We start from the raw sequence: 17,873 nt of genomic DNA, 5'->3' as shown, positions 1-17,873 counted from the left end.
TGGTCTCCCAGCACTTACAGGAAAATGGGTCAAGTCCTTAGCACGCATTCACGGTCCTGTGTGGCTGGGCCTTCTCTATCTCACTATCTCCAAATGTTCCATCGAACTATTACACTTTCCCCATCACATGTTAAACCGCCTCAAACCCCTCACACACGCTACTCTTCTGCCAGCAGTACTCTTCCCTCCTGCCTCTTGACAGAAACCCCACCACCCTGCAAGATCACACAAGGCCTTCCCTTGTGTGCCATTCCCTAGCTTCTCCGGAAGATCTAGTGTTCCTTCCTCTTTACCTCCATAGTCCCTAATACAACCTACATGAGCTGAACAAAGCCGCAGCAAGAGAGAGCCACAGCTCACTGACCAAGGGGTCGTGTGCACGTGGAGTGAGGTCTTCAACGCCAGGTACAGGTCCTATCCTTACTGGATTTTTAGCCTTTTCCCAAGGAGTAAGGATTATTTACAAGTTTTAGCTGACAAAGGCAATGACATATTAGGTGTGGGAGTTAAGATAAGGAAGTGGGTGCTACACGTACCTTGAATGCACATTACTAGAGGAGTACCAGGTTTATTTTAAGGAGTCAGGATGCCACAGTTAGCAGGGTAAGAAAGCACAGTGAATACATACGGCTCCTTCATTCATGCCTCCCTGCACCAGACTTGGCTGGCTGCTTGCAGTGTGCCAAGTAAGTACTGTTCTCAGGGCTGAGACCTGAGTAGTGGCTATGCACATGGAGCTGACTGTTCAGTGTCAGATGAGTGATGGCTGAAATAACCAGGGATGTCTAGTCTGCACAAGAAATAACTTGTGGGGAGCAAAAGAATGATCTTCATACGGTTACAGGTCTTGTGGAAGAGGGATAATATTTATTCTGAGTTGTTCCGGAGGGCAGAATTAAGGGCGATGTGTGCAATCACAAAGAAGTCAACTGCAAAGAAGTCAACGTAATAAGACACTGTTGATCAAATGACATCTGGATATAGAAGTGGTTGTACAAGGAGGCAAGAAATTTCTGGTCACCATTAAATTTTCAATAGGATCATATAAAAGGAACCCAAAAGTATAGTACAGCCTCCAGTTTCCATGGATATCAGAGGTCCATTCCAACGACTCTGCCCTTTTGTGATTTAAAACACAAATAGTTCACAATTAGTTGCACTGCATCCTAATTTCCCTTAACCTCCACTTCTAGTTTACTCAAACCTTTATCTAAACCAGTTTTTCAATCCTGACTGCACGCTGGAATTGCCAGGCATGTTCATAAATCACTGATACCTTGGTTCCCACGCCACCCTTGCCCACCGAGAGAGAGTGGTTTAACTGTCTGGGTCGGGACTAGGCTTCCTTCAGGTAGCCCCGATTCTATGTAAATACTGTACTGTCCTAAGCAGGGTTTTGAGACGATTCTTACATAAAACACTGATAAGCAGACTTCCTCATTTAATTTATATGTATCTAAAATCCTTGCCCTGTGACTGGCACATGCTAAGTGCTCAAGAAATGTGTTGAGAGAAAGAATGAAAGAAAAGGCAGAAATGTGCAATTCACTGTCCATGAAGGTTTACGAGACAGAGAGACAATTTTAATGAAACAGAAGAGTTGATGAGGTGATACTTGGATCATAGAGAAAAGTTGGTGTCGAGTTGAGGTGGCTTAGGAAGGCGTAGGGAGGAGCTGTGCTATTTATTTCCTGGCTACACACTCAACCTTAGTCAACCTCTCTAAGCTAACATTTGTTAGGAAGCATTCTGGATGACATCCTGCCTCCCTTTTATTCTTTTTCTTTTCTTTGTTTTTAATAACAGTATGTTCTGCTCTAAGGTATAGATAGTACTGAAATTCTTCACCTTCTCCATATACTTTGAGTGGGATGTATAGAATCTTGATGTCAACCTTATCTTTGACATTCATACTAGACATCAGATGATCATCTTAATTTAAGTACTCCAGTGTCAAGGGAAAATAAAAATATAACTAAATTTACGAGCTGTCTCTGAAAAATAAAACTAGATTAAACACATACAAACTGCCAGTTAATCTAGTTGAGTTTAACAACAACTGAAGAACAGGCAACTAGGGGCTAGAGATTTATGGGTGTTTTTTTTTTTCTAAAAACCACATACAAGCCTACTTGATCCTAAAGAGTGAAAATAAGACTGACATTTTAATCAATAATTTTAGACCAAAAAATAGAAGCCTATCCAGCCCTTTCCACCACCAAACGTATTAAAAGCAGACGTACACCGTTGAGGGGTTGGCATAGTAACTTCTACAACATCCTTGAAGAGGCTCCAGCGGTGCATATTATTAAAACCAGTATAACCACGTTGCTTTTCTCCTAGGCTTTCAGCGTTAAGAAATTTCTTACACTAACAGAAAAGAACATGATGATTTTCAGCAGATGCTAGTAAGGCCACATGCGATCTTTTAAACACCTAGTCCCAGGTGTAGGGTGACCCCGGCAGCGGGAACCGAGGAGCCCCAACTCTGCATCGCGGAGACGGTGCTTCGAGCGCAGCACCCCCGCCCCGCGGCGCGTTCAGACACCGGCGCGCTGCCCGACCCCCGGAAAACCAGACACGTCTGCGGTGCACGCCACGACGGGGATCCAAGCAGCGCCACGCAGGGGAAAGTCATCCGTGCAAGGGGCAGAAATCGCCGTTAGGAAGAAAAATGGCATAAGGATAAGATTACCGTCTGCCTAGAACGAGGAGGCTGCCCCGCCGCAACGCTCGGGAGAGGATCACTGCATCCGCCCGTGAGGCCCCGGCGCGCTGGCGCCGTCCCTCCTCCGCCCCAGACGGCGGGTGGGAGCAGCCCCGTCACAATGGCAGCGGCGGCGGCTGCTCGGTGGGGCCGGGCCCCCGTGGCGGGCGGGCGGGCGCAAGGGCCCGCGGGAGGCGGCGCGGGTCTCCCCCCGGGCCCGCCACGCCGCGAGCCCGTCCTCTCGCGCACGCGCCCCGGGGCCGACACGCGCACGCGCACTCACGCGGCCTAATGCCTCGCGCACACGCCGCGCCCCGGCCCGTCCACTCAGGCACCGTCCGCGCCGCGCGCGCGCGCGCGCGCGACCCCTCCGCCGAGAGCGGCAGCCGTGACGCGAGGCCCAGAATCCTCCGCGAGGCCCCGCAAGGGCTCCTGGGAAACGTAGTCCCGGCGCTCGGCCGGGACGGGCGACCGAGCGCGGGAGCTAAGAGCCCCGCCTCCCACCCGGCGGCCCGGGGTCCCCCGGGCGTCGCCGCCCGCCCCGCGCCGCCCCCTTGTCGCGGAGGCCCGGGCGTTCCGACACCAAGAGGCGGGTGCACCGAGGACGGGTGAGCTCGATGGAGCCCGTGGAGACCGAGGAGACGCGGCGAGAGCGAGAGCGCAGGGAGAGCAGTCGCTCAAGTCCTGTGTGCCAGGAGGGCCTGCCCGAGAGCGGCGGGGAGACGGGGAGCCGGGCGCGGGCGGCGGGGGTCGGCCCAGCAAGGCCCTGCCCAAGGCTGGGGCTCCGCGGAACCCCAGGGGCGGGGACCAGGCGGCGCGCAGGTGATCTGGGGGCGGTCCCGCCGCGGGGAGCTGCCAACGGCCGTGAGGGGGAGGCTGTAAGCGAAGGAGCGGGGGCTCCTGGGGCCGCCTCTTGACCCAGGAGCTTGTCCCTTAATCCCCTAATGGGCTGCATCACAGCGGTGCAATTTCTCTAAGGCAAACCTTACGTTAAAAGACCTAAAATTGTATAAACCTTATTTGGATCATGAGTCGAAGAAAAAAATGACTTTAAAAAGCATTTATAGGATGACAAAAATGTGAACTCTACCTATGTGTTTGGTATTGAGGAATTAATGCTAATTTAGTAGGTGTGATAATATCCTGATTTTTCCAGGGTTCTTATCATTCAGAAATAAACTCCGAAATACAAATAATATGTCATTTCAGGATGTGTTTCAAAATAGAGTGATGGTTACAAGAGTGTTCATTATACTATTACATTATAGTAGCAATAATACTTTTTTTGTTTCTTAGCCGCACTTATATTCCTGGTTAAACCCTGCTTGAGTGTGATATGATGGTATTATTTTAATACAAAGTCGTATTCCATTTATTAATATATTACTTAGGTTGTTTTCAGTATTCATAATTATGATTGCATTTTAACCTCCCTGGCCGTCTGATTATGTCATAATTTTGTACCCAAAGTGGTACATTGTTTTGCATGGAAATTTGTTGTTTTATATTGTAGGCCTGTAATTCTTAGGAATTACTCACTTAAATCTGTCCAAACAAGAGTCTAGTAGGCATCCCAGGTATGATAAAGTTTGAAACAAAATCATAAATTATAATAAAAATTATAAAAAATAGTATAATTTTATTCAATACTGTAATCAAATAAAAAACACTTCAATTGGTCATCGACCGGCGTTCTCGTTGGCGATCACAGGAGGACACCGCAGGATCGCAGGGAGCAGGTAAGGGACTTCTCTGGGACACTGCGGTGTAATCCCGAGTGTGGCTCGGGGTTACCGCTTCTGGCAGTGAAAATTAACCCAAGCCACACTTGGGATTACCGCCAGGGTGGTTAATCTTCTTTGTACTATCCTTATTCATAATCTGGGAAACACAGCTTTTTTCTTCTGTTCCGTAAAATAGTTTTTCCCTTGAAAGTTTTGGGCTCAAAATATTTTACTTTTGATTCAATTTTTTAGTGGTAGTTGACTGATTTAGGTTTTGTAGTTCTTACTGAGTCAATTTTAAAGAGTTAGGTTTTTCTAGAAAATTATTCATTTCATCTGCATTTTTAAGTTTGCTTGCATGTAGTTGTGCTGTTCTTTTATAAAGTGATTTTTAAAATCACTGCTGTAATTGTAGGTTTTTTGTGGGGTTTTTTTGAGCCTAATATGAGCACTTATCTTTATTTTCTTGATTCATCCTTCAAGATATACATGTTCATTAACCTTTTCAAAGAAGCAGATTTGGGTTGTTTTTGTGATCTGTCTTTTAGTTTTGTCTGATGTCTTTGTATTTTGGTTTTCTTTTAAATAACTTTTTCTGTCCATTTTTAAATTTGTTGCTGTTTTTCTGTTCCTCGATTTGATTACATATTTTCTCTATAATTTGTTTACTGTCCAAGAAATATGTATATACAGTTTTTAAAGTCTAATATATTGTAAGGCTCGTAGTAAAAACAGGAGGCCCCTGCTTCTTCTTGGTGGCAGTGACTTTGAAGTTTTTAAGCAGTTCTGGCTTTGAACTGTCTTCAGTGTTTTTAAAATTCATTAATTTGAGACATTTTCCAATTTCTTACTGTGTTTATTGAAATTTTACTGTTAACACCCTTCCTTCCTTTGTTCCTTCCTTCCTTTCATTCCTCCTTCATTCCTTCCTGTATCAGAATGTAATTATGTTGCAAGTATTGCAGTGTAGTTGTCTTACAAAAATTGGTTAAATCCATGATCAGTGTTTTTATCATGATAACTATGTAAATAATCTTTATTGCTGAACCATAAGTTCTTTTTGTACAAATTTTACTTTTTCAGTTTTTTGTTTGTTTGTTTTTTGTTTTAAGATTTTATAGGGAAATTGGGGGGAGGGGAACAGCGTTGGGGAATCTGGGAAGGGGAACAGACAGGTAGACAAATTGCTGTTTTGTTCTTCAGTCTAGTTGTGAAGGACGTCGCTTCACTGGCCCGTGTTGGTATGATCATTGTGCTCTTCCGGGGTGAGGCAGTCGGTCGCTGGTCATTGGTCGGTCACTGGTCATTGGTCAGCCGCTCACAGCAGCTCCTGGCAGCTCACGCCGGCTGCCAGCCGCTCACGTAGCTCATGGCAGCCCACTGCAGCCCCGCTGCAGCCTACGCCGTCGCCAGCGACTCACAGCAGCCCAGCTTCAGGTTGAGCTGTTGTTCACCATCTTAGCTGTAGAGGGCAGTGTCACTGGCCCTCAGTGTGGGATCCGAACCGGGGCCCTGCTGCTCAGAGCTTGTGCTCCCAAGTGAGCTCTTAACCAGCTGAGCCACCTGGCCAGCCCCTTTTTCAGTTTTTAATCATTGCCTTTTTATACTCATTTGCTTTTTTTCTTAAACCTATATAAAATTCCTCTCAATTACTTTTTCCTCAAGGTGAAAACCTGTCATACAATCTCACCGTTTTCTCTTGAACACATACCCGAGGAGCCTTCCATCCTCCTGCAGTCTAAGCTGATCAGTTATTCCTTAGGCATCAGCCCACTGGCACACTGGGACTTCCCTTTACCCTCATCCATTCCCTCCCCTCATGTCTGTGTGGATGTTCTATTTCCTGAAATTCTTTTTCACCTTTTTAGTGGATTATAATCTTATTATCTTCAGACAAATCTATTTCTATGTTACTTACACTAAAGTAACAGAGTTATACACATTTCGGGTATAGGGACATAGAATATACCTGTCTCAATTAAAATGCCAATTCTGTAATTTGGTCCATTAAAACAACTCCTCTGACATATGATACTGAGAGAGAAGGCTTGCATTTGAAGGTTAACATCTAATCTTCAAAAACTGAGACCGATAAAAGTATCAGCATAATAAATTATTGCATGCTTTGCTGTGATCCTGAAAGTCTAAGCATTTGCCTTTTGTATTCACACACTGTGTTCATTATGTTGTTTTTTAGATTACCGTATTTGCCGGCGTATAAGACGATTTTTTGGCCCTGAAAAATATGCCTCCAAGTGGGGGGTCGTCTTATACGCCAGGTACACTTCAGATAGACTGCCCATAGTGCTTTCCCCGTGCCATAGTGGCCTCCCGATGCTCGCCCACTTCATTCCACATACCGTTCAGGCATCAGCAGCGCTGCTGGGTGTATGCTCGGCTGTTATGCGATTTTGCTGTTATGCGATTTTACCACACTCGCAAAATCGCACACAGCCGACCATACACCCAGTATGATAGCGCAAAATCGCGAATCGTGATTTATGTATATGTTTGATTACATACAGCCTTGTGACAGTTTTCCTGCATGTCATAAGCATTTGAATATAAATATAAATGTTGAAATCAAATCTGATATTGTTTTACCTTTTATTTGGTGTGTGGAAGGTGTGCGGAAGAGGGGGTAGTCTTATACGGCGAGTATATAACAAACTCTGTATTTTGAGTGGAAATGTTAGGGGGTCGTCTTATACGCCCAGTCGTCTTATACGCCGGCAAATACGGTAAATCTTTTACAAGAATTATTCAAGGAAGTACTTGGCCATCTAAAACTGTTGAGGCCTCACTCCCGAGGCTTGGAGCATAGTTCATGCTTCTTTGTTAATCCCACTCAGGTATTACCTGGAATGACATATCCTAAGGAAATATGGACTTTGCGGATACAGATTAAATTGGAGGTAATCAAATTAATGTTTGTTTCAAAGTCACATATCTACCTTTATCAACTCTGATAAAGTTCCTAAGTAAGGTAGCAGCCAAATCATCAGTCCTATTAATCATATGTGAGGTTATTCAGATAAATATCAAGTTATATGTAGAACAAATAAATTTACCTAAAATGGTAGTGTTTAGCAGGAAGATTACTTTTCAATTCCAAAATGTTAACTAAAAAAGTAGCAAAGTATGCGTGAAATGTATTTAAACAACCATCCTTTTTTGACTGGTTGTCTTTAGCTTTAATTTCTTTTTAATAATGCATGCTCCTTCCCCCCAGGGCTGAGAAGTCATCTGCAGGTGAAGCCAGTATAAATAACCAAGGTAGCAGTTCCAGAAGGTGGCTGAGGATGACTATATTGCATGTCATTACAAATCCAGCAAAGATTTAGCTGGTCAGACCTTGCTGGGAGGTAGGGGGAGGGCATACAGTTTTTATGTTGCCTCCAATGGGGCCCCGTTTTCACCTTTCTCCTTTTACGTGAATCTGCCTCTGCCTACAGGGATGATGCCCAGTGATACCCTTGCCTTGACTGGATGAGAGAAACAAGAAAAGAAATACCCTGATCTTTTTATTGTGCGGGCAGATGTCTCTCAGACTCTCAAGATGGCAGAGACTGACCTGTCCCCACTACGGGCTCAGACTGCACAGTACTCTGCCTTCTTTTGTGTGAGCGATACTGAAGAGGAAAGGATGGTGGCTGGATTTCCAGCCACCTGGCTCCAGGGACCAGTGACCTTTAAAGATGTGGCTGTGGAGTTCACGCAGGAAGAGTGGGTGATGCTGGACTCTGCTCAGAGAAGTGTGTACAGAGACGTGATGCTGGAGAACTACGTGAATCTTACCTCAGTGGAACGTCAGTTATGCAAGCCTCGTGGTTTCTCCCTGCTGGGTCAAGAAAAGATGATAACTAGGCAAAGAATTCCTCAGGGCACCTATGCAGACTGGGAGACTCAAATTGAAACCAAAGAATCAACACCTATGCACAGTATTTTTTGGGAAGAAGCATCCGATGGAGTTAAAGTGGTAAGAATTATGATGGGTGAGTGGCCTCCCACATTAGGAGAAGAGTGGGGAGGCCGTAAGATCAGAAAACAGCACAAGATCTCAGAGGGTAATTTGAGGCAAGTCACATTTACCCAGAAGAAAACAGTGTGTCAGGAGAGATTCTGTGACTGTTGTGAATTAGAGGAAAACTCTAAACTTAGATCAAAACTTAGTTTTTCAAAGAGAGTTTCTACCAGGAAACACTGCCATAAATATTCCTTATCTGTTGGGTGTTTGAAGCATAACTCAATCCTAAACAATTACGAGGAAAACTCTGTAAGTGAGAAGCTCTGTGGAAGTTGTGAATATGGTAGAGCTCTGTGGCATCTTGAAAGCACTCAAACAGCACAGAAAGAGCATGCGTGCTCCAAACATGATGTAAAACATAGTGTACTCCCTCTACGGAACCACCTACACACGGTGGGAAATTCCTATGACTGTAACAAGAACAAAACCCTTTGTCATTGTTCATCCCTTAAGCGACAGCAGCAGCCTCCTGCTGGAGAGAAACAGGAGTGGACTCAGTCCGGGAAAGCCTTCAGAAGGGTTTCTGATCTCACTTTGCACCAGAGAAGTCACCTGGGTGAGAAACAGTATGCATGTCGGGAGTGTGGAAAAGTCTTCAGTGACTCCTCAACCCTGAGGAGACACATGCGAACTCACACTGGAGAGAAGCCCTATGAGTGTCCTCAGGGTAGAAGAGCCTTCAGTCAGAAAACATCTCTTAAGGCTCACGTGAGAACTCACACTGGAGAGAAACCCTACAAGTGTCCTCAGTGTGGAAAGTCTTTTGGCACCAGTTCCTACCTTATAGTGCACAAGAGAACGCACACTGGAGAGAAACTCTACGAGTGCAGTGATTGTGGGAAAGCCTTTAATACAAGCTCTCACCTTAAAGTTCACAAGAAAATACACACTGGAGAAAATCTATACGAATGCAGCGACTGTGGGAAAGTTTTTAGTGGCCTCTCATCCCTTAGAATGCATGTGCGAACTCACACTGGAGAGAAACCCTACAAGTGCAAGGAATGTAGGAAAACCTTCAGTGTTTCCTCTTCCCTGAGAAGACACGTGCGAACTCACACTGGAGAGAAGCCCTATGAGTGTCCTCAGTGTGGAAGAGCCTTCAGTCAGAGTTCTTCACTTACTATACACAAGAGAACTCATACTGCGCGAGAATCCCTGTGTCTTCAGTGTGGAATCACCGTCTTTGTTGTCTTCAGGTGGACCACAAGCTCATTTTTTCAGTCTCCTCTAAAATAAGCATTGAAGGCTAAAAATAGTCCTCTAAATGCTCCTCTAGCTACATAACACATATTGGTCTTAGTTTATTTTAATTCTAAATGTCTAATATCTATTATGACTTTTTAAATCCATAGCTATTCAGAATGAAGTATTTGTAACATGTGAGGTTCAGTTTCCAGTTGATTGATTTCTAAGTTAACGGCACTACATTCCGAGTATCTGGACTGTAGTACTTCATTGGGGTTTTCTTGAGAGTTGCTTTCTGGCTGGGTGTGGCAGATATTGCCAGTGGCCAATTAAACAAGCTTATCCTTCCCTAGTGATGATGCTGTTTGAGCTCATAATACCAGAGTCTAGTTAGAGCTTCTCAGCCAAGGGTCACTATCTCCCTCATTTCTGAGGAATTGGAACTAGAGTCACTAGGGACAGACCTGGTCTTTCCTCTTTGCCTGTCTGCCTTCCCCATACTCCCTGTGGCTTTTCCACTCCTAGAGCTGAAGGAGCCATCTTCTGATGGTGAGAATGACAACCGTGCCTAAGGATGGGGTACAAGAAAGAGTCCTCAGAGCCACTTTAAATGGCTGTACCAGCTCTACACTGCTTGTATCTGGACATTTTTTTATGGGAAAAGTAAGCTTAGTGGTTTTCTTTCTTTTTTTTTTTTTAAAGCTTTACCTGTTTTTTTAAAAACTTTGTTTTTAAAGATTTTATTGGGGAATTGGGGGAGGGGAAAAGCATTGGGGAATCGAGGAAGGGGAACAGACAAGTTGATGTCCTTTTTGTTCTTCATCTAGTTGTGGAGGACATCGCTTCACTGGCCCATGTTGGTATTATCATTGTACTCTTCCCGGGCAAGGCAGATCGGTTGCTGGCCACTGGATGACTGCTTATGACCCCTGGACGGCTGCTCACGCTGGCTACCAGCCGCTCACGGTAGCTCACGGCAGCCCACTGCAGCCTACACTGTCTCCGGTGACCCATGGCAGCCCAGCTCCAGGTCGAGCTGTTGTTCACCATCTTAGCTGTAGAGGGCAGCGTCACGGTCCTCATGTGGGATCTGAACTGGGGCCCTGCTGCTCAGAGCTGGCGTCCCAAGCCAGCTCTTAACCAACGCGCCACTCTGCCGGCCCAGCTTACTGGTTTTCTTAAAAGCAGTATATGAATACAATCAGCACAGTAACCTTGTTTAAGAGAAAAGGACTGTGAAGTCACTGAGAGTTAAATATTTTGTGTTGGACGTACACACTTGGTGCTTGCGTGAGAACATCGTCAGCGGTGCTCAGAAGGGCGGTTGTGCTGGGTTGGGGTTGGGATTTAGATTTTTTTTTTTTTAAGATTTTATTGGGGAATTGGAGCAGGGAACAGACAAGTTGCTGTCGTTTTGTTCTTCAGTCTAGTTGTGGAGGACGTTGCTTCACTGGTCCAAGTTGGCACCATCATTGCGCTCTTCCCGGGTGAGGCAGATCAGTCGCCGGCTTCTGGATGGCCGCTCACACTGGCTACTGGCTACACACGGTAGCCCATGGCAACCCACTGCAGCAGGGGCTGCAGCCTATGCTGTTGCCGGCAACTCACAGCAACCCAGCTCCAGGTTGAGCTGTTGTTCAGCATCTTAGCTGTGGAGGGCAGTGTGACTGGCCCTCATATGTGGGATCTGAACCAGGGCCCTCTGGCGTCCCAAGCCAGCTCTTAACCATCGCGCCACTCGGCCGGCCCCAGAAGTTTACTTTTTATTTGAAGAGCTATGAGGAGCTCTTCAGGGATCTTTCATAAAGAGATTGAAATTATTTGTTTTAAAAAGATCACACTGGCTGTTGTAAAAAAAAATCCTGGGGGAACAGTTTAGGTGGCTATTGTAGTGGTTCATGTATGAAATTTGAGGGACAGAAAACAGTCTCATTTCCTTCCCACACAGAGTTCTTTGAAGACAATAGAGACAATATTTTAACATAGAGAGGAAACTCACTGGTCAATAGATGTCATGATTTAAACTCACCTGTAATTTAAGAAATGCATGTTGTATGCCTGGTGTTCACAAGAAGCACAGGGTCTCCAGGTTATGACATCTCCTACCTGCGAGTCTCTTTTCCTCTGCAGATAGTTTGAGGGGCTGATTGCCTCAGTCCAATCAGGGATGGAGCTGGGTAGAATCTGTATCCTGACTCAGTTTACCTTTGTGTTTTGGATACGACTCTCCTAAGCTGTTAAATCTGAGGGCTTGTTAGGGTGAGTGTCCTTAACGTCCTACCCTTTGCAGCTTCAGATTTTGCCAGATGGCTTGAAGAAGAGGCTGGCTGTTATTGCAGGCAGTTACCCTTCCCTAGTGGGTTTTCAGTCCTCAGCACCACACACTGCAGCTAGTTCACTCTGCCTTTTGAAGCGTAGTCTAGCCCCCAGTCTGCTGCCCAGCCCGAGAACTCAGCACATGTCCCATGGGCAAAAACCCACTGTGCATTTGTGGCTTTTAACATTTCTGATCTGCCACCTGCACCTTAGGTGATCCTTAAAAACTCTTTCCCCCAGCAAAGGCCCTTTCCTGGGCCCAGCCCGAGCTTCAGCCCACATCCAGTATCGGGAAATGCTTACAAGGGGGGAATAAACCAGCCTGTGATGAGCAGGTCACCTGAGGGTTGCCCCCTTTGGAATTTTTCATCGAGTCCTCTTTGCTTCCACAGCTCTATGATGCCTTTAAAAATATTTCTGTATAATTTATCTGCTTTGCTTGCTGCCACCATACTGCATCCTAGGTAGAAGTGGACTTTTTGAAGATATTATAAACAGCAGTTAAACTCAACCTCATAACAACACTGCATGTAGTTGAAGGAATAACAGTAAAAACAGCTGTAACCGTATTTGACATGCACGACGATGTGACATCTGCGTCTAGGAGTGTGCAAATGTTGATGGTCACTCAGGTGTATACTTGATCAGAAGAGACTTACTCAATGCAAACTCAGTTCAATTCAGAAAAGATTATATAAGGAATCACTGCAGGCAAGAACCGTGTTGTGTGAAAGATTCCCTAATGTGCGCTCCTGTAAAGGACAGGAGTACGGTGCCTTTACAGTGAGTGTATGCATGAGAGTAACCATGACAACAGAGTAATAAAGATACTGTACCTGTCACAAGTGCAACAGTTACATCCTTGTATGTTTCCCATACACTTACACACCTCAAATGGGTAAACTGCGGAGTTACGCTGCAGACCTAGCATCTCCAGTGGGTGTTTACCACTTGAGATGGTCACAATGTCTCACCACGTTTCTGTCTCAAGTATTGTACCCAAAATATTACACAATCTTTCAAAGTGCAGCTTCATATGCTCATCCATCTCAGCATGTCTGGCTGTTGTTACTGATGTTCATCTTGAAAAGACAGGCAACATTTTGTTGTCTCCTGCCTCTGGAGAGAACACTAGCTCATAATAAACCGTGTATAAAGTGTAGAAAGATGTGACACATTTAGTACGTGCTAAAAGTAAGTGAAAGAAAGCAATGAGGAGCCTTGCCCTCAACCTGGCAATGACAAAGCACACTGTATGAACGAAAACATCCACAAGCTGATCACTTCTTTCCACTGGCGACTGTCCTGACATCGTTTACTGTATAATCTAGGAATTGCCTGTATTTTAGTTTAATTAAAAATATCATAGTTATTTTCTGGAATATCTTACCACAGATCAATGAGAGGACTTTTTGGATGAGTTACATAGTTCAGAGTGAAGTCACATGAAGGGAGTTTTAGGGGGGAAAGATCTAATTTTTGATTAAACAATTCAGGTACTAGATCCATGAGCTGTACTACCTGTAAAGGCACTTACAGCCAATTGCCCCATGTTTACCTGATCACAGGCCTCTGTCAATTTTTTTCTCTCTATCTCTTTTCCTTGCCCCAACAAGGTCAGATTTGGTTTAGAAATAGGCAGTTCTGCTTGTAAGAGTGAAAAAATAGATACTTCAAAATATTCGTGGGCTGGCCGAGTGGCACATTGGGTAAGAGTTGGCTTGGGAAGCCAGCTCTGAGAGGTAGAGCCCATTTGGATACCACATGAGGGCCAGTGACACTGCCCTCTACAGCTAAGATGCTGAACAACAGCTCGACCTGGAGCTGGGCTGCCATAAGCTACCAGGAGTGGCTGGCAGCCGGCATGAGCAGCCCGCAGCCAGCGTGAGCTGCCAAGAGCCGCCGTGAGCTGCTGTCCAGTGGCTGGAGACCCATCTGTCTCACCCAGGAAGAGCTCAATGATAATACCAACATGGGCCAGTGAAGCCACGTCCTCCACAACTAGACTGAAGAACAAAAAGGACAGCAACTTGGCTGTTGCCCTTCCCCCAATTCCCCAATAAAAAATCTTTAAAAAAAAAAAAATTTCGTTTTCTGAGATCCAGACCTGATCTCTTAGGGAAACTGTTACAAGAACAGCAGGAGGAAAAATGCTTGCCACTTTCCATTCCTACCAATTTTCCACCATTTCCTCAAGAACATGGAATAGGACTTCAGGCCACTGAGCACCCACCCCGGGATCTATGGAGACAGCAAAGACACCTACATTCAGGTTCTGAATTCAGAGGAATGGCAAACTCAGACCATGTTCCCATAGTCGTCCATTGTTGCATCCCATATAAACTCTATTGGGCAGAGTCCAGTCAGTCCCATTCCTCCTGAGAGCAGTCTGTGGCCACATCCCCGAATGGGACAAGCCTCTGGAGTGACAGATACATTCTTGTTCATCCAAGACCTCCCCACATGGTGCGAGGGGAAGTACCAGTGCTGACCACCCTGGGGAAGGGAGGAGCTGGTTCAGCAGTTCTGGTAGTTTGAGGCTTTGGGCAATCCTAAGAATAAATTAGACGGCAGCTATGTGTTCTGTCATGTCACATCGAGTGGGAAAGAAAAATGCCTCTCATTGTGTGAAAGGTTTACATGTACATGAAAAAAAAATGAGGCTCTTACTCAAGTACGAAACTGCATGTTACATATACTAGATGCAAAGAAGATTTCAAGAGAAGTGGTCACATGCTTCCCAGATAATGTAAACCTTTAACTGGGACATTAGAATGTGGGCAGGGCGTCCATGGAAAGGAAACATCTGATTGATTTTGACAACAATGAGCTTACAAAAGAAATATTCTCGGAGCACCAGGAAAACTGCCTTGGCATTTCCTGTGGTCGACCTTATTTACAGTTATTTCAGATTGCAGAAGCCACATCTAGGCAGATTCAAGGGTAAACGTGAGAGAGCATAACCTTAAACACAACGTCTCAAAGCTAGAAGCTGGGACACCTAAGGTTTCCCTAGTTACGTTGCTTTCCACAAAAGCACACAGCTTTGCACTGACTGGTAGCTGCAGTTTCAGAATCACGTACACTGTGGGAAAAACTCCAGTGCACATTAATTTATTCTCAATCAAAAGATTTATTCATAGTGTTCTTTTCTGAGTTTGCTTTTCAAAATAAAGGCCAAAGCAAACATTCCCCGCTAAAAAATAACTCCCACACTGATTCCCCCAGTATGACTTGTGGGAACTCTAAGACTTCCCCACACACATTACAATGGTACTGTTTCCCCGAATGATTCTAGAGGTTTAAAGTTTATGGAAAGTCAACCTATATCCAGCTCATTTACAGGGTTTTTCTCCTTAGAAGAATATTCTAAAATCCAATAAATACCGTGTGGCACACGAAGGCATTCCCAAATCACTGTTTGTAGACTTTGCTTCACCCTGAATTTTCTGTCCAGAAAGGAGTGCCCCTCCCTGTGCGTTCCCTCCTCCTTCAGATGGCAGACGCAGAGGGAGGGCTGATATCTAATTAGCAGCTTTCTCACATGTATGGGACATGTATCCCTGTCCTGGAAGCAGTTCACACACATGGAGTAAGGACTCCTTCCAGGTGAAGGGTCTTCTCAACACGAATGCCCTCATCTGGCATCGCGTCAAGAGTGAGCAGCTTGAATGGCTTTCCCACTTTCCTGGCGTCTTCCTCCAAGGTGCTGAACAAGTGTGGACTACATTCCTTCACAGTTCAGCACGTTCACATAAGGCTCTGAAGTCAGAGGAAGCCATTCGCTGCTAACTGGTGTTACCTGTCCATTCTCAGGTTTTCTCTACAGTGTGAACCCCTGGTATTCCGTAAGGAATTGGTGGTGATTAAACACGTTTTCATATTCATAGGGGTCTCACTAGAGAGTGTGTTCTCTGATGTCTGGCAAGGTTTGAGCTCCAGCTGAAGGACTTACTGCACACCTTACACACATAGGGTTTCTCCCCAGTGTGAGTGATCTGATGCAGGATGAGGTAGAAGCTCCGACTGAAGGCTCTGTCACACTCAGGGCATACGTAGGGCTTTTCTCCACTGTGGATTTTCCTGTGTTGTACGAGGGATGCGTGCCATCTGAAAACTTTGCCACACTCATCACACTCATGCAGCTTCTCTCCAGTGTGAATTCTCTGATGCTTCTTGAGAAATGAGTGGCAACGGAAGGACCTCCGACATTCATCGCATTCGTAGGGGGTTTTGGTGGTGTGCGTGCTCTGATGGCGCGTGAGGTGTGAAGATCGGCGAAAGGCCTTCCCACACTCCATGCACTCATACGGCTTCTCCCCAATGTGCGTGATCTGGTGGTGGATGAGCTCAGAGCCACTGCTGAAGGCTTTCCCACATCTCCTGCATACATACTGTTTCTTCCCGATGTGGATTCTCTGATGTCGGGTGAGGTTGGAGGCACGGCCAAAGTCCTTTCCGCATTCGGGACACTTGTAGGGTTTCTCTCCGGTGTGTGTTCTCTGGTGTTCAATGAGGAACGAAAGGTAACTGAACGTTTTACTACAGTCCTTACACTCGTGGGGTTTCTTTCCGGTATGTGTCATCTGATGTTTCACAAGGTTCGAGATCTGGCTGAAGGTCTTGCCACATTCCTTACATACGTAGGGTTTCTCTCCAGTGTGAGTTCTCTGATGTAACACGAGGGAAAAACGCCGACTGAATGTTTTCCCACATTCCCGGCATCCATAGGGCCTCTCCACGGAGCTGATGCTGTGTTGAGACAGGGTTTCCTGAGACACTGTCACCTGCCTGACACATGCTTGATTTCTCTGCAGCATCTCAGTAACATCCTCACATTTCCAGCTTCCTTTACAACTGGAACGTTCAGGGTCTTGGATCAGAATTCTCTCCTTTATCAAATACTGGGGTGAGTCATCTTCATGTGTGACATTTTGGGGAGAAAATTCTCTGATCTTACCATTTGATTCCAAAACTGAAAAAACAAAGCAAATGTTAATTTTTTTCTGTATTGAGTAAAAGTCATTCGTTTTAATAAGAGAATTAAATTGAAAAAAAATCTTAACAGTTCATGACTTATGTGACTGAAATCTAAGCATTCCACCCAGAAATTCAGAAGCCATCAAACAGAGGGGAGATTTCAGTGAATAGGGAGAAAGATTAAATGTAAGTAACCAAAAGTAAGGGAAAAATAGAACTATGAGGAAGAAAAGAAATTGGGAAGGATAGATTGTTAGTCTTTCTCACCTCCACTTAAACATTATTTGCTGCCAGAATGAAGTGAAAATGAAAATTTCATAATGCTGCCAGTCAACCACAAGTACTCAGGGAAGGCCCACAGAGCCATCAGACTGCTCACTTGGGGCTTTGGAACATCTTACAGTAACTTATTCAACATAAATAAATGAAAGGTTTCCTGAAAACCATCTTCTGTGATCCTCACTCTACTTTCCAAACTTCAATCTGAAGCGCAACTGTGGTATAACAGTCTTTCTATCAGATGCTTTAGAAAGACAAATATAGGTCTTGATTTTCTCTGGCTAAGTTTTAGGAAGGGACTTTATCATTTTTTTCTGAACAGAATTTTATAATATGAAGGTTTTTGTTTTTTTTTTAAATATATTCTCTCATATCCTTATTATTAGGAAATAAGTAGGGAATGAAAGGCTCAAATGTTTCCAGGAAAAAATATATACCAAATGATAAAACAAATGGGGCAAAAACTTTGCAATAGGTGAATGTAAGGACATATGAGTACTCTCTGTACTATTCTTGCAACTTTAAAATTATTTCCAAATTACACATTAAAAATTTTATTTTTCTTGGGCCGGCCGAGTGGCGCGATGGTTAAGAACTGGCTTGGGACGCCAGAGGGCCCCGGTTCGGATCCCACATAGAGGGCCAGTGACACTGC

At 45.0% G+C, this 17,873-nt stretch overlaps 2 protein-coding genes across 11 annotated transcripts in view; one reads left to right on the top strand and one right to left on the bottom strand.

Annotated features, from left to right (window-relative positions):
• The first annotated feature begins 3,161 nt into the window (after positions 1 to 3,161).
• On the top strand, positions 3,162 to 9,842 carry ZNF891 (zinc finger protein 891). Of its 7 annotated transcripts, none has more exons than XM_019631935.1 (3): positions 3,162 to 3,315; positions 7,284 to 7,346; positions 7,664 to 9,842. In XM_019631935.1, the coding sequence occupies exon 3, from the start codon at positions 7,991 to 7,993 to the stop codon at positions 9,692 to 9,694; it is 1,704 nt and encodes a 567-aa protein (XP_019487480.1). In that variant the 5' UTR covers positions 3,162 to 3,315; positions 7,284 to 7,346; positions 7,664 to 7,990; the 3' UTR covers positions 9,695 to 9,842. The 7 variants fall into 7 exon arrangements, with proteins under 7 accessions (XP_019487480.1, XP_019487482.1, XP_019487483.1 ...); XM_019631936.1 differs by lacking the exon at positions 3,162 to 3,315 and having other exon boundaries at positions 7,104 to 7,346; positions 7,664 to 7,707; positions 7,887 to 9,842; XM_019631937.1 differs by lacking the exon at positions 7,284 to 7,346 and having other exon boundaries at positions 7,887 to 9,842.
• Positions 9,843 to 15,072: 5,230 nt separating this feature from the next.
• The window catches only part of ZNF140 (zinc finger protein 140), a 14,004-nt gene continuing 11,203 nt past the window's right edge, over positions 15,073 to 17,873 (bottom strand). For all 4 annotated transcript variants that reach the window (XM_019631941.1, XM_019631942.1, XM_019631940.1 and 1 more), the window contains one exon: positions 15,073 to 16,934. In XM_019631941.1, the coding sequence (XP_019487486.1) occupies positions 15,844 to 16,934 (1,091 nt within the window). In that variant the 3' untranslated portion in view covers positions 15,073 to 15,843. The remainder of the gene's footprint in view (positions 16,935 to 17,873) is intronic.

The sequence above is a fragment of the Hipposideros armiger genome, unplaced genomic scaffold, assembly GCF_001890085.2.
Source record: "Hipposideros armiger isolate ML-2016 unplaced genomic scaffold, ASM189008v1 scaffold_1055, whole genome shotgun sequence".
NCBI lineage: Eukaryota > Metazoa > Chordata > Mammalia > Chiroptera > Hipposideridae > Hipposideros > Hipposideros armiger.
The sequence above is the reverse complement of the archived record's forward strand: the minus strand, read 5'-3'. Positions and strand labels throughout refer to the sequence as shown.